The sequence below is a fragment of the Pelecanus crispus genome, chromosome 3 (assembly GCF_030463565.1).
Source record: "Pelecanus crispus isolate bPelCri1 chromosome 3, bPelCri1.pri, whole genome shotgun sequence".
Lineage (NCBI taxonomy): Eukaryota > Metazoa > Chordata > Aves > Pelecaniformes > Pelecanidae > Pelecanus > Pelecanus crispus.
In genome coordinates, this window is record NC_134645.1 from 116,218,978 (window position 1) to 116,232,676 (window position 13,699).

The window sequence follows — 13,699 nt, forward strand, 5'->3', positions numbered from 1 at the left end:
AAATGCCACAGAATGGTAATAAAGAAAGATCTCGGCAGTGGCATTTCCCATTCATCACTGAACTTCCTTTCATCTCCTTAGCCTTTTTTTTTTTTTTGCTGAGTGGGATATCTTGGATTCTGTAATCTCGTCTTTGAGGACACTACTAGTACGTACAATGAATCTGTGTTGTACGTATCGTGTTGTTCAAATGGTCTTATGACTCTACCGAGTGAATAGGTATGCAAAATGTCAATACAATGTTAAATTAAACAGCACATAGTAATGAAAGGCATTCAATTTGGTAAAGTAAAATGAAATCTTAACTGAGCAGAACTGATTATTGAATAAACCAGAATGGATAAAAGGCTTGACTCACCCATTGTCTAGACAAATCACTTAGAAACATGTGGGTTGGCTTTAGAACCATTCAGATAATGTAAAAGCTTATTTGTAATCTGTTTGCCAAAATAAAAATGCTTTTTGATTTGACTCATTTGTAAGCTGTTAAGAAATATGATGTGTTGCCAGACAGCTTAAGAAAAGTAACAAGAAGGTAAACAACTTGCCCAATGGCAGACAACAGATCCAGAGTAGGGCCAGGAAATTATTTCTGACACATCATCTGCCCTCCAGAAAATGTAGTTTTGATTGACTTAAAACGCTTTGTAAATTTCACTTGAATTCAGCAAACATTTTTGCTAAGCAAAGCTAAAGAACACAGGAAAAAATGGAGATACTGAAATCAGTTTTTCAAGGTAGGGTCACGCAGAGGTTTGGACTTCTTTTTCAAAGGGAGCGAGAGTAAGAACATGGTCCTCATCACTTCTCAAAGCAGTGATTAGGACACTGTGGGAAACCAAATTTGATTTTCCTCTTTGCCTGATCTCCAGTGCAAAGGTTCACTGATAAAAAATGACTTTCATCACCCCAAATTTGCATGATTTAATGCTTTGGCTCAATGCTGGCTGTGCAAGCAGGACGCTGGCCAGGCAACACCACCTCCTGCCATCCCTAACTGCCTTCCTGGCCACAGGCAGGACTGCCACCGTCACCTCTCCACAGGAGAGGCAGGGAGTAAGCCCGAAGAACCCGCAGGCTGCGGGAAGCAGGCATCAGCGAGGTACTCCAGGGCATCATGCCGCAACCCTCACTCCTGCAGGATTTAATGAAGCCAAATTCCCACAGGACTCCTCCACGGGTATGGCATGGGTGATTTCATATTTGTGAAGATATGAACTTTGCCTCTGCTACTGCCTACACACCCTCCTCTCCTTTGTCCTGTACCACTCATTGAAAGAAGGAAAATTATAACTATACTTACAAGAGCCCGTGAGAATTGCAGGCTCTGCTGAAGCCTGCCTTTTCCTCAGTGTTGCAATGTTTTCTAGGATCAATGAAAGTATTTTATTTTATATTACTGTTTCAGCACACTGATGAAATGTTTTCTGTGGTTTTTTTTCCAGCTGGTTTTCTTTACAGCTTTTTCACACTAGAAAAGGTTTCATATTTTTTCCTCTTCTTTGAGCACACATATAGGGGTGCTTTTGACCATGTTTACTGTGCATTATTTGATTATGTTCCTTATTTTGATTGCCCACAATAAAAACATTAGTTCACATAAAAATGTCTTCTGCTGTGAAATGGTACATGTTAAATTGCTACACATGCTCTCCTTTCAAAGAATTAGGAACAATAGCTTGCACAGACTATTATTAATCGCTCTTCCAAGCACAGTAGAGGGCTGCAGTGTTGGATTTTTTTTTTTTAAATAAAACACATTACAACATATTAGAAATCTCTCCCCGAGCAGGCTTAGAAGTTGGCTTCATGTCTTGGCTGCTAAAACTTAGCAAACAGTCTTCCTGTTGCCACCTCCCTCTGCTGGCATGGTCTTGGTCTTTCCTTCAAGTCAATTATTGGTAACGATACGATTCGGTAGCAATGGGAATGTTCACCTTTGGGAAGGCCAGCCCAGTCACTTCACCAGTGCCGCCACCAAGAGCCCTCTTGCACTCGCTGTAACACCATTTACATCTCTTTGCTGGCCCTCCCTCACTCAAGCTGGCGAGGCTGCTCCAGGGATGCTGCCGGGCAGCAGCACCAGTGTGACAAGGGTCATGCAAGAAATGATATACAGCAAGTAATGATAAAAGTCATCAGTGGGATTGCAGAGGCAGACACTCAGAAGATGCCAGAGCTGAGGTCACCCATGCAAACTGCATTCAATCACCTTGTGCGCATTCATTACGGTACAGCCCCTAATTACAGGTGCACGCACAATTTTTTGGACCGTTGCCATACTCCATACCAGCAGAATCTTAGCTGTGCAATTCTTAATTTTTAAGTCATTGTCTCTGCAACTGTAAGAATTTTTGTCACCTAGTTTTTCTCTTTTCTTTGTACGTGCAACAACATTCAAAGGGCAACATACTAGCTGAAAGCTTTTGATGACAGTGTTTAAGAGCAAGAAGCAGACTTCCAGTTGTTCCTCAAAACACAGTGACTCTGTAAACAAGGCAAGGTCCTTAAAACTTTCACAGCATCTCCAACGCCCATCATATTCATGACTCACTGATATGCTTAATTTGAACCCAGCTGTTAGCTGCTTGCAGTGGAGGCTGCATCTTATTTATTTAAAGCCATTTACATTAAATCAGAGATTTGACTGGTCCCCTGAGTGGTCACTTAAGATAGGTTTAATTGTCTGGGAAAATAGACTCATTAATGTCAAATAGAAAGCAAGGCCAATTAAAATTTACAGCAAGCTATTACCAGTTTCTTAATAAGGAATTAATTAAAAGATCTGCTAAAATAAATTGACTGAGTATGTATAAATTTTGAACTTGGAAAAAGAACCAAAGTAACTAAGAGAGGGGAAAATAAACTGGGAAAGGACTTGTTTGATACGAAATAATAGCTGTGGACAAATATGTAAATATGCTGGAGACAGCGACACATAAAACCAGATTCTCAGGCTGAAGTTATCTGGTACAGTCCAGATACCCATCTCAGTTGAGACATTTCATAACCTCTTGCTTTTGACATATCAATCTGAAGGAAGTCTAATGTATTGACCAGCCAGGTTAGCTCAGTGACCAGCTGGGTTAGCTCAGTTGGTTAGAACATGGTGCTAATAATGCCAAGTTCACAGGTTCAATCCCTGCTTACTGCAGGGGGTTGGGCTCGATGATCTCTCAAGGTCCCTTCCAACCCAAAGCATTCTATGATTCTATGATTCTATTGAGAAAACATCATACAAAACATGGAGATGTATTAAAAATTGCAGAGATTTCACTTCACTCATTTTGCATTTGATGGACCCTTACTTTTTGCATATCAAGGGATTTGAAAAGCTCACCCATTGCCAGAAATAACAGCTGTGGGCGATGAACATGTTTCATGCTGAGGCTCAGACTTCCTCCATTACCTCATAGCTACATACACAAGATATACATCAGTGCTGAGACCATGAGCTGCTACCACGAGCATCAGGAAGGTTTCCTGTTGACAGTCCCCACAACACACCTCTCACACACCCCGCTGGTGCTACAGTCCATGAGAGCAAGTCATGCACTGTTGTCCTTCAGATGCACTGGGGAAGTGCATGGGGTTGGTGCTGGTGCTACGGCAGTGGCCCCACATCCGTGCTAGGAACACCAGCACCTGTGGGAATGCAATCCCATGTTTTCTTGCTGTGCTGGTTTTGGCTGGGATAGAGTTAATTTTCTTCCTAGTAGCTGGCATAGTGCTGTGTTTTGGATTTAGTATGAGAATAATGTTGATAACACACTGATGTAGTTGTTGCTCAGTACTGCTTACACTAGTCAAGGAATTTTTCAGCTTCCCATGCTCTGCCAGGTGCACAAGAAGCTGGGAGGGGGCACAGCCAGCACAGCTGACCCAAACTGGCCAAAGGGCTATTCCATACCATATGGCGTCATGCTCAGTATAGAAACTGGGGGAGGTTGGCCGGGGGGCAGCAATCGCTGCTCGGGGACCGGCTGGGCATCGGAGGGTGGGTGGTGAGCGGTTGCATCACTTGTTTTACTTTTTTTCCCCTGGGTTTTGTTTTTCTCTCTCGTTGTTCTCCTTTTCATTATAATTTTTATTACTATTATTATTATTTCAGTTATTAAACTGTTCTTACCTCAACCCACGAGTTTTCTTACTTTTGCCCTTCTCGGGGAGGGTGAGTGAGTGGTTGTGTTGTGCTTGGTTGCTGACAGGGGCTAAACCACAACACTTGCAGAGTGTCAAAACAGCTGGTTTTATTGCGGAGCAAGTCATAAGGATAAAAGAAGGTTTGATTTGAAAATGGATTTGCAATATTGAGCTACAAAGGATAAAACAGCATATTGCAGTAGCTGGATTAATTTGCCAAAGAGAGTGTGTTAGATCTTCCAGTGGGGTGGTGAGTTTGTCTCACTAACCACTAGAAGCCACCTTAGATTTGGAAACCCTGAAGGATTGTTACAGCAAAGCCTTTCCTGCTCCTCTTACTAAAGCTGGCTGCGGTACAGTAATCAGAGTAGCTGCTCTGGATGACCTGCTCTTTCTGAAGCCCACAGTGATGTCATTCACTGCTTCTCTTTCTTCCAGATTATCTGCCTCCCATTTCTTGTGATTGGCATGAAGCAATTATATGGTGTTTCCTCCACACAGAACCTTGTGCTATCAGCTGCTGAAGCAGTCCCCATGCAGCTGGCTGCAAGCTTTTCCACCCCCCAATACCCTGAGGAAAGGGGGAGGAATATTTCTGTTCCCCATCCTCCTTTAGGTCTCTGATTGACTTTTCTATAGTACATCACACGTTCTTGTCTTGAGTGGCTCTCCATAGTCTGCATCTAGCTGAAAACAAGTTGCATGTTAGATGCTGAGATCTCTTGCTGGATCCATCACAGTTCCAGTCTCGTGAGTGTCATTTAAAAACCAAATATGACATAGCAGAAGTGTGTGAGGGGGTTACACTGAGTAGGAACTGCCATTCCTCTAAGCTTGCTGTTAGTTCTGTGGCCTTTGAGGGCTCCACAACAGTGTCCACCATAGAAATCATAGTACCTAAAACCCAGGTGCCCAGTGGCAGCAGGTGACACAACACAACTTGGTACAGTCTGGACTAGTTTTCCATGTGCCCAAGGATGTTTTTGGGCACTGAGGGCAACTGGTCTCCATCTTAGTCTAGGAAGCCCTTTTAGCCTTTAAGTGTTCAAAAAACGGGTAGATGTGGCACTTTGGGACATGGTTTAATCTAGTCTACCCTTGATTGGCTTAGAGTAGACTTGGTAGTGTAGGTTAATGGTTGGACTGGATGATCTTGAAGGTCTTTTCCAACCTAAATGATTCTATGATTCTATGATCCTATGATTCTAGTCTCCAGTACATGTGGCTGCCTGCAAACTGCCTGTTGGGAATGGTGTCTGATGGCCACATGATGGATGGGAAATGTCCTTGTTAGCTGGTCAGTGTGGGCTGGATCTGTGCCAGACATACTCCAACAGTTTCTTGCTTGGACAGTCATAGTCAGGTCCCTAAACTTTCTTGAGCTTGCACATGTAAACACAGCACTAAACACTTTGTAGAGTCCAGGAGGAGAGAGAGGCCAAAGGTGCTGCCATGGTCCCAGGCACAGAAAGCAGGGCTGTGCTCAGTGCAGGGGGCTGACTACACCGCAGCCTGCTTGCGGAGAGGCTGTCTGACTCCTGCCTCTGCATTAAACACCCCTCTCCCCATGAAGTCGCATCTTATCTCCCTAGGGTTGGCTCCTAACCCATTCATGCCCCTTCATGCACCATGACTGCCCATAGCTCCGTGGGGAGCAGCTGGGTGCATCACCCAGGAGGGCAGAGGTGCTGGCTGGGCTTCAGGAGTGCGGTATGAGCCTGACTACAGCTCGAGAGGAGCAATCTCTCTTCTCAGACTGGCATGAAGCCACCCAGTGGTGAAGGTTCTCTCCCAAAAAGTGGGAAATGAGGGAGCCAAGCCTGCAGCTCCAGCATCCTCTGAGCACTGCTGTCACTGCAGGTGCCCAGGCGCTGGGCTGTGGGTGCTCTGTGCCACCCGCATACCTCATGTGGGGCCTGGTGCCACTGGGAGCCATATTGGAGCTCCACTTACACCTTGTGGACCAAGCCCCATGGGGGCCCAAGCCTCCCGGGAGATCCTGGGCATCCTTGCTGGGACTGGGGCTGCCCATGGTGGGTGGGTGCCCAGCAACCAGGGAGTCCTCCCCTCGGGGCTGCAGGGCTTGAGGTCAGGTTGAACTTCCTCCTCCTCCTCCTCTCTGAAGGAGCTGGTCTGAACCACAGCCAAAACTTAACACATCTGTCAGCTCAAATCCACGTGTTGTTCTCTGAGCCAAAGCACTGACACAGAAAGAAACCCCCTCCTCATTTCTTATTCGGTCTGTAGGAATTCAATTGCCAGCACGCATCACTTCCAGCAGACACAGAGCGTGGCTTGACCTGTTTGCCCAGTCCAGATAAATCAACAGAAGTTGAATTTAGAAACCGTAATAATTGCGGCAAACTACTCATAAATGAGTTACAGGGCAACAATTATCTATTGAAATTTTTAGATTAGAGAAACTGTTTTTTCATGGTTGAAAAATGAATTGTTAGTGAAATAAATTATTTTCTGCAAATTATTCATTCTGCTCCTGTTGTTTGTTGCTCTGTGATACATCTGATAAAAAACATCCATCAAGTAAGCCTGTCACTCTTCAGCTACAAAAACAAAGTTTTAATTCATTATGATTTTCCCTGACCCTTCTTTGGATCATTTACATTTGTCAAAGTGGATTTAAAATTCTACCAGATCTCTAACATTTGACAGGCACACTGAAAGGTGTAAAGAACTCTGAAAAGGTGCAAGACGAGGGAGAATAAAGCACAAGGATTTTAGCAGCCACACTAAGTAAAGCCTTTATAAGGATTGATCTGGCATTTCAAAAATAGTTTCTTCCCAACCTTTCGAGAATATGCTGAGATTTATCATCTGAGAGGAGCTGATTTCACCTTTCAAACTGAACAATGTACGTACTAATCTTGTGTGCCTATTCTGTAGGTGTTTGTTTTGTAAAATTACGGGGGGAGAGGGGAAGAGCCTTTTTGGAAATGAAGGTGGTGTTTTCTGTGTTGGTCATGTTGGACCATACATTGATTTCTTATTGTTACCTGGAGAAAAGCCAAAAGGTCTTTTGGAATGGAATGAATCATTGATCAAAGAGCGTAGGTGTCTGAGATAGTTAAATCTGAAGATTTAGACCTAAAGAACCTGTTTCCCTATGCTGATGCAGCCTGACAACATTTTAAACCTAACTTTCCCAGATTTCAGTTTTGTTTTGCAAGAACTGGTAGTCAGTAATCCTATCTGCATTTTCCCCTGTGCAAGCATGTCACTGGTATTGGCATCTTAACATTTATTGTGCTAAAATCAAGGTAAACCATTCATGTTAGTGGGCAAGGAAGTCCCAGCTGGGTAAATATTTATTGCTGAACCCATAAAACCTAGGGTTTTTCTAGATCTCCAAGGTATTTCTCTTGTCCCAAGAAGCTTGCAAGTCTTAGTAAACTTATACATGCCTGGAAAGAAATTCAGGGGGCATCTTGTATTACACCCACACCATGCAGTACCCTCAGGAACACGTGAAGGTGGCACTGGCCTCCAGACATTAACAGTGTGACTCAGGTGTAGACTAATAGATATTATCCTTTTCCTGGGACTGTCACTTGAATAAGGTGACCAGCCCCTGCAGTTATTGTTCCTTGCCCTCCGTACTGTTCTGCAGCAAAGATATGAGTGGCACAACCCAGGCATTTGAAGAAGATTATGGAGCTATGGTTCATGCATAGCTTATTCCTCCGTGTGAGACTGGGTGACTGGCTGTTACATTTACTGTGTGACCATAACAGAGCAGCAAGAACCCACTTCCCTTGGCTTCAGTTTTTGCATTATAAATTTGTGCATGGATGTGTGTGGCAGACAAAGAGAAAGGATTGTGTTCCTCTGTTTCATAGGTTTCTTGCAAGTCTTCCCCTATTACGAATTCACCTCTTCCCTCTTATATTTTCACTTTCCTCAATCGTGCAAGAGTTCAGGGACAAGGAAGGTCATTGGAAGCTCTGGGAAGGGGCTGGATTTTAACTCATGGCTTGTGCACCCCCAAGCATCATGAACTGCCTCCAAGGGATATTCATAAGGTATGCGAGGCTACGTGCATACTCCATGTCAAGATGAGGTCTGGCGCACAACATCTTACTAATCGCCCATAAGTTTCTGGCAAGTTTGCGGCAAGCACAGTGTACTCACCAGGGTCCCCCTCGCTGGGTGACACAAGCACGTGGACAGCAGGCACATCACAGCTCTTACCTTTCTCCCAGGATGGACACAAGTCTAGAGAAGCAAACTATCAGTTGGATTTGCTCCTCTCTATTCCCCTCCACTTAGAAGCTTTTCAGAAGCCAGTAAATGGGAAAGGAACAAAACCTGCTGGTGTAGATCATTCTGCTGTGACCAGAAACAGTTAACTTATTAACTGTGGGGTTTTGCTGGATCAGAGCCTTCAGGACCCACTAAAATGAACTGTATAGTCAGATTTAATAATTTAAGAGCACGGTGGTAAACATTCCTGCATGTAAGGGTCCGGGGAACAAATGTCCATCAAATCCTGGAATTTGGAGAAAACAAAGATAAAGGAAATGCTTGCTATCCTACTTCTACTTGTTAAGCGCTGGATGTAGTACAAAGCACTACTGCTGGTAAGTAGCATTCACTGAGAAATCATCATAGACGTAAATTGGTCAAACCCTCACCAGGGTCAGTTGACTGCAGATCAAGAAAACACAGCTAAAACTGAGGACACAGGGCTCTGGGAAATGTGCGCGGAGTGCAGGGAAAGTTTTGCTCCACAGCTGCAATGAAAACTTTATGGTCTCTGGTTGGTTCTCAGTGACACCAGTACAAACCTACAGTAACTCAATGTCCTGACAGAGAATTACTCTAGACTTGCTCCAGTCCCGCTGAAAGCAAGATTTACATCATGCATTTGTTCCGAAACACAGTATTTTTTCCTCTGGCTTCTGCCAGAGGAAGAAAATGTTTGGGTGTCTTTCTGCAGCTCTGAATTACTTTATACACAATTTGTATTTGATTAAAAAAAATGTTTTTAAAAATCGTTAAACTGCATGGTGGTATAGAAACACATTATTTTACAGCTAGGCAGGCGTATAAATAGCTGAGCTGTGTTTTCTGTGTAGCTGGTGCTTTGCTGGGTTTCACCAGAAGAGGGTAGAATTTGGAAAGGACTCCTCGCAGCCTGGGCTCCCTATTGTGTTGGGAAACAGCAAAGGGAAAACAAGCACAAGTTTCTCCTCTGCACGCTTGCACGGACTGACTATGTGCAAGAGTCAGTAGATAAACTCTGGAAGACCTTAAAGTAAAAAGAAAACGGAAAGAGGAACAAAATTCAAAAGCAGCTGTCTAGGGAAAGCTGTGGAATCGAAGAGAGAAACCGCAACAGTTTTCTGTGGGCTCACCCTGCTGATTGTCTCTCTGAGAACTGTCACTCACTGCACGTTGCATTAATCAGAGCACAGGATTTATTTCTCTGCCGTGACTTCCAACCTGTGAATAAATATCACTTTTAGAGAGAGAATGGGACCTGAAAAGACTCTCAAGCACTGAACAGAGGGGTGAGTTTTATTAAATGGTTTCTTCTCTTTCAAATCTGCTGGAGCTTTGTAACATCCTGCTTGCAGGCACAGCAGCCCGATGACTTGTCTTTTCCCTGCAGCTTGTTGCATACTTCACCAGGCTTTCCTGACCGCAGGTTTATTTCTGTAACCTTTCCCACCACAACTCCAGGTCAATTGGTAACATTTGTAATAGAGCTGACTTGGTGCTGATTTGCTTTCATGAGAAATTAAAACCACAAAGCTTTGAAACCAAACAACAGGCTAAAAATCAAATAAAACCCAATATAATTAAAATGGCAGGTGACTCTAGGTTTCCAGATGTGGACACTGAGGGATCAGAAAAAGATGAAGAAACGGAGATTGTAGTCAATGTCGGTGGGGTAAGGCAGGTGCTCTATGGAGATAACCTGAATCAATACCCAGAAACACGGCTGGCAGAGCTGATCAACTGTTTATCGGGGGGATACGATAACATATTCTCCCTCTGTGATGACTATGATCCTGGAAAGAGAGAGTTTTACTTTGACAGAGATCCAGATGCTTTCAAATGCATTATTGACGTGTACTACTTCGGGGAAATTCACATGAAGAAAGGAATATGCCCCATATGTTTCAAGAATGAAATGGAATTTTGGAAAGTGGATCTGAAATTTTTGGATGACTGCTGCAAAACTCATCTAAGTGAAAAAAAGGAGGAACTGGAAGAAATAGCCCGAAGGGTGCAACTGATTCTGGATGACTTGGGAGTAGATGCCTCGGAAAGTCGCTGGAAAAGGTGCCAAAAATACATCTGGAAATTTCTGGAGAAGCCAGAATCATCCTACCCAGCTCGAGTGATCGCTGTCCTGTCCTTTCTGTTTATTTTGATCTCCTCCGTTGTGATGTGTGTGGGGACCATCCCGGACCTGCAGGTCATAGACGCGGAGGGGAACCGTATGGAGCACCCCACCCTGGACAGCATAGAGACAGCCTGCATAGGTTGGTTTACCATGGAGTACGTGCTGAGGCTAATCTCCTCTCCCAACAAACTCCACTTTGCCCTGTCTTTCATGAACATTGTCGATGTGCTAGCAATACTTCCTTTCTATGTCAGCCTGACCCTGACCCACTTGGGAGCCAAGCTTATGGAGCTGAGCAACGTCCAGCAGGCTGTCCAGGCGCTGCGCATCATGAGGATCGCGAGGATTTTCAAGCTTGCACGACACTCCTCAGGGCTCCAGACTCTAACATATGCCCTGAAACGCAGCTTTAAGGAGCTCGGGTTGCTCCTCATGTACTTAGCTGTTGGAATATTCGTCTTTTCTGCCCTGGGTTATACCATGGAGCAAAGTCACCCCGAAACTTTATTTAAAAGCATCCCTCAGTCATTTTGGTGGGCAATCATTACCATGACCACAGTTGGATATGGAGACATATACCCTAAAACTACACTAGGAAAACTGAATGCTGCCATCAGTTTTCTTTGCGGGGTGATAGCAATTGCCCTTCCCATCCATCCCATCATTAACAACTTTGTCAGGTATTATAACAAACAGAGAGTTTTAGAAACAGCTGCCAAGCACGAATTGGAGCTGATGGAGCTAAACTCAGCCGAGGGGAAAGCCGCAAGCTCCAAAAGTGAACTAGAGGATCTTGCGAGGGAAGGCAAGGAGGGTCTTTTTTATAGCAGCCGGCTAAAAGTCTCCCACAGTGACACCTTTATTCATCTCCTGTCAGAAGAGAAACACTATAGGACCAGGCTTCAAAGCTGCAAATAAACTGTGAGCTGTTGTCAGCGCTAAGCTACAGACTGGGACAACCTGACAATCAACTGTTGAAAAGACTCGCGGGATCTGTCAGAGTTGGGAGGGAATGCTGCTTTGCTTTTCCTATGTGAATATAAATTGACCTCATGGTATGTCCATCAACAGTCGGTAAGACTTAGCCATTATTACCCAAAATAAATTAGTAGGACTCCATTGAGATCAGACTGCTTATAATGAATGTGTTCTGACAAAAACCATTTGTAATCATTTTAGAGACTGAAAAGTCCTTCCTGATCAGTAAATGTTCGATGACCTGAATGTGCAGCATTGCCACATCAGAACTCTGTACCTGTGACAATAAAGAGCAGCATCACACAGATTGTGTCTTCCAGGCTGTCTTCAATGCCTTTGCAGCTACAAGAACTGCTCCTTAAAAAAATTAAAGCAGCCTCTCACTTATATTAGATTCAGGTTTACAGCAGAATGTTATGAGCAGTTTCAGCCAAGAGATACTGAAAGTATGAGCGTATACCATGTGCAGAATATTATAGTCAATGAATGGTTTTGGGTTTGTAAAATGTAATTTGGGGTCAACATTTTGGATAGGTATCTGTTCCTTTTTCCAGAAAAAAAATAATTTTCAATGGGACATGAAGCTATTTTTTTGGCAGAAAAGTAGAACAAAATCAATTTATTTTAAGGAGCAAATGAAAAAGTATTTGTTCTAGCTTTTAATTACAACATAATAATTTATATATGCAAGGATCTTTCAGGAAAGATTTATAATCAAGTAATTTTTAAAACTCTAAGTTAACTCATAGTATTTTTAATTCACTATTAAAGCAAGAGAAGTTTATAGAGAAGTTAAATTGAGTACTTCTAAATAAGAAACTTCAACTCTTTGAAAGTAAGTGTAGAGAAAGTTTCAATAAAAGTAGTAAAATCTCCCATTGATTTGTGGTAAAAATATCTACCTGATTGAACATATCACTAGGTTATTTTTTAAAAAAAGCACATCCTACCCCTACAATAACTGCATGGTTTTGTAAATGTTAGTTTACAGAGGTAGTAGGCACTAATCAGTATCTTGTTCATTAATCAGCGTATTAATCAACACCTTTCCAAAAGCAAGTGCCATCTACATGAGCATTAATTTGGCTCACATAACAACTGCAATATATGGGTCTGGTCTCTACCAGAGAAATCCGTTGAAACTAGGAGTTATGCCAGCTCAAAGGGGAGGGGAGAACTGGCACACAGATGTATTTAGATACATTAAAAGTAGGATCCCAAATGATCAAAGGGCTAGAGTGGCTGTCCTTATTTGTTCCATTTTGCGCTGAGCAGCCCCTCGCCCAGACGAAATGCAGCAGCATGAGCACCTCGTGCCCGACACCCCCATGCAGGTCCCTGGGACATTTTTCCTGGGATGTGGGCAAGCGATGGGGCTGTGGCATCCACCCCACAGGAGCAGCAACTGGAGGGGCACTGAGCCGCGGGGTGGGCCCTGTGCTCTCTCCTGGCACCCTGTTTGCCCCTGGCCCCTGGCAAAGGGGTATGTGTCCGCTGGTGGGAAGAGCCCTGTCCTGCTGGGAGCAGGGAGCAGTGGTGCAGTGCAGGGGCCGGTCAGGTGTGCACAGGTGGGCAGCTGCTCCTCAGGAACACACTGCCTGCTCTGCAGGTCTCCTGACATGGAAATCAGCCCCCAGCTCCCCCAGGCTGAAGCCCTTTCCCAGCATTACCGCTCACACCCTCAGCTGCTCACCTCCAGGAACATCTACTCTGTATCCCTGTGCCCCAGCCCTGTGCCAGACCCACTGCCCTCTTCCCCAGCCCTGTTACTATGTCCTGCCTTACTTAATCCAATCCAGTAAGATAATTCAAAGCAACCTCTAAACCTTTCTGTACCAGAATCTTTCCACCAACCTTTGTCCCAGATTCTCCCCTGCCTAAGGCCAGCAGCCCATCCAAACAACCTCCTCAGCCCAAGCATCCCTTCGCCCCCGTCCTCCCCTCTGCATCCCAGCTCCCAGCTCTCAGCTTCTAGACCTGCTCTCTCAATACTCCTTGTCTGCTGAGACCTGTTCCTTGCTTGCCACCAGTCTCAGCTCTGCTCCCACTGGCTGCCCAGCCAGGACTATAGCTGGGTCTCACCAAAGGGACAGGATCCTGCCCCTTGCACTGCTGAGGACTTCCACAAGTATGGGCTGCAGCCATCAAAAATCAACTTTGGTGGGCTGCTGAGCCTGGGAGAAGAGGAAAAGTAACAAAGCTGTGCCA

General features: G+C 44.3%; 1 protein-coding gene across 1 annotated transcript; it reads left to right on the forward strand.

Annotated features, from left to right (window-relative positions):
- The first annotated feature begins 9,967 nt into the window (after positions 1 to 9,967).
- KCNF1 (potassium voltage-gated channel modifier subfamily F member 1) lies at positions 9,968 to 11,431 on the forward strand. Its single transcript, XM_009487407.2, has one exon. It carries the CDS (start codon positions 9,968 to 9,970, stop codon positions 11,429 to 11,431), a length of 1,464 nt encoding a protein of 487 aa, XP_009485682.1.
- The last annotated feature ends 2,268 nt before the right edge of the window (positions 11,432 to 13,699 follow it).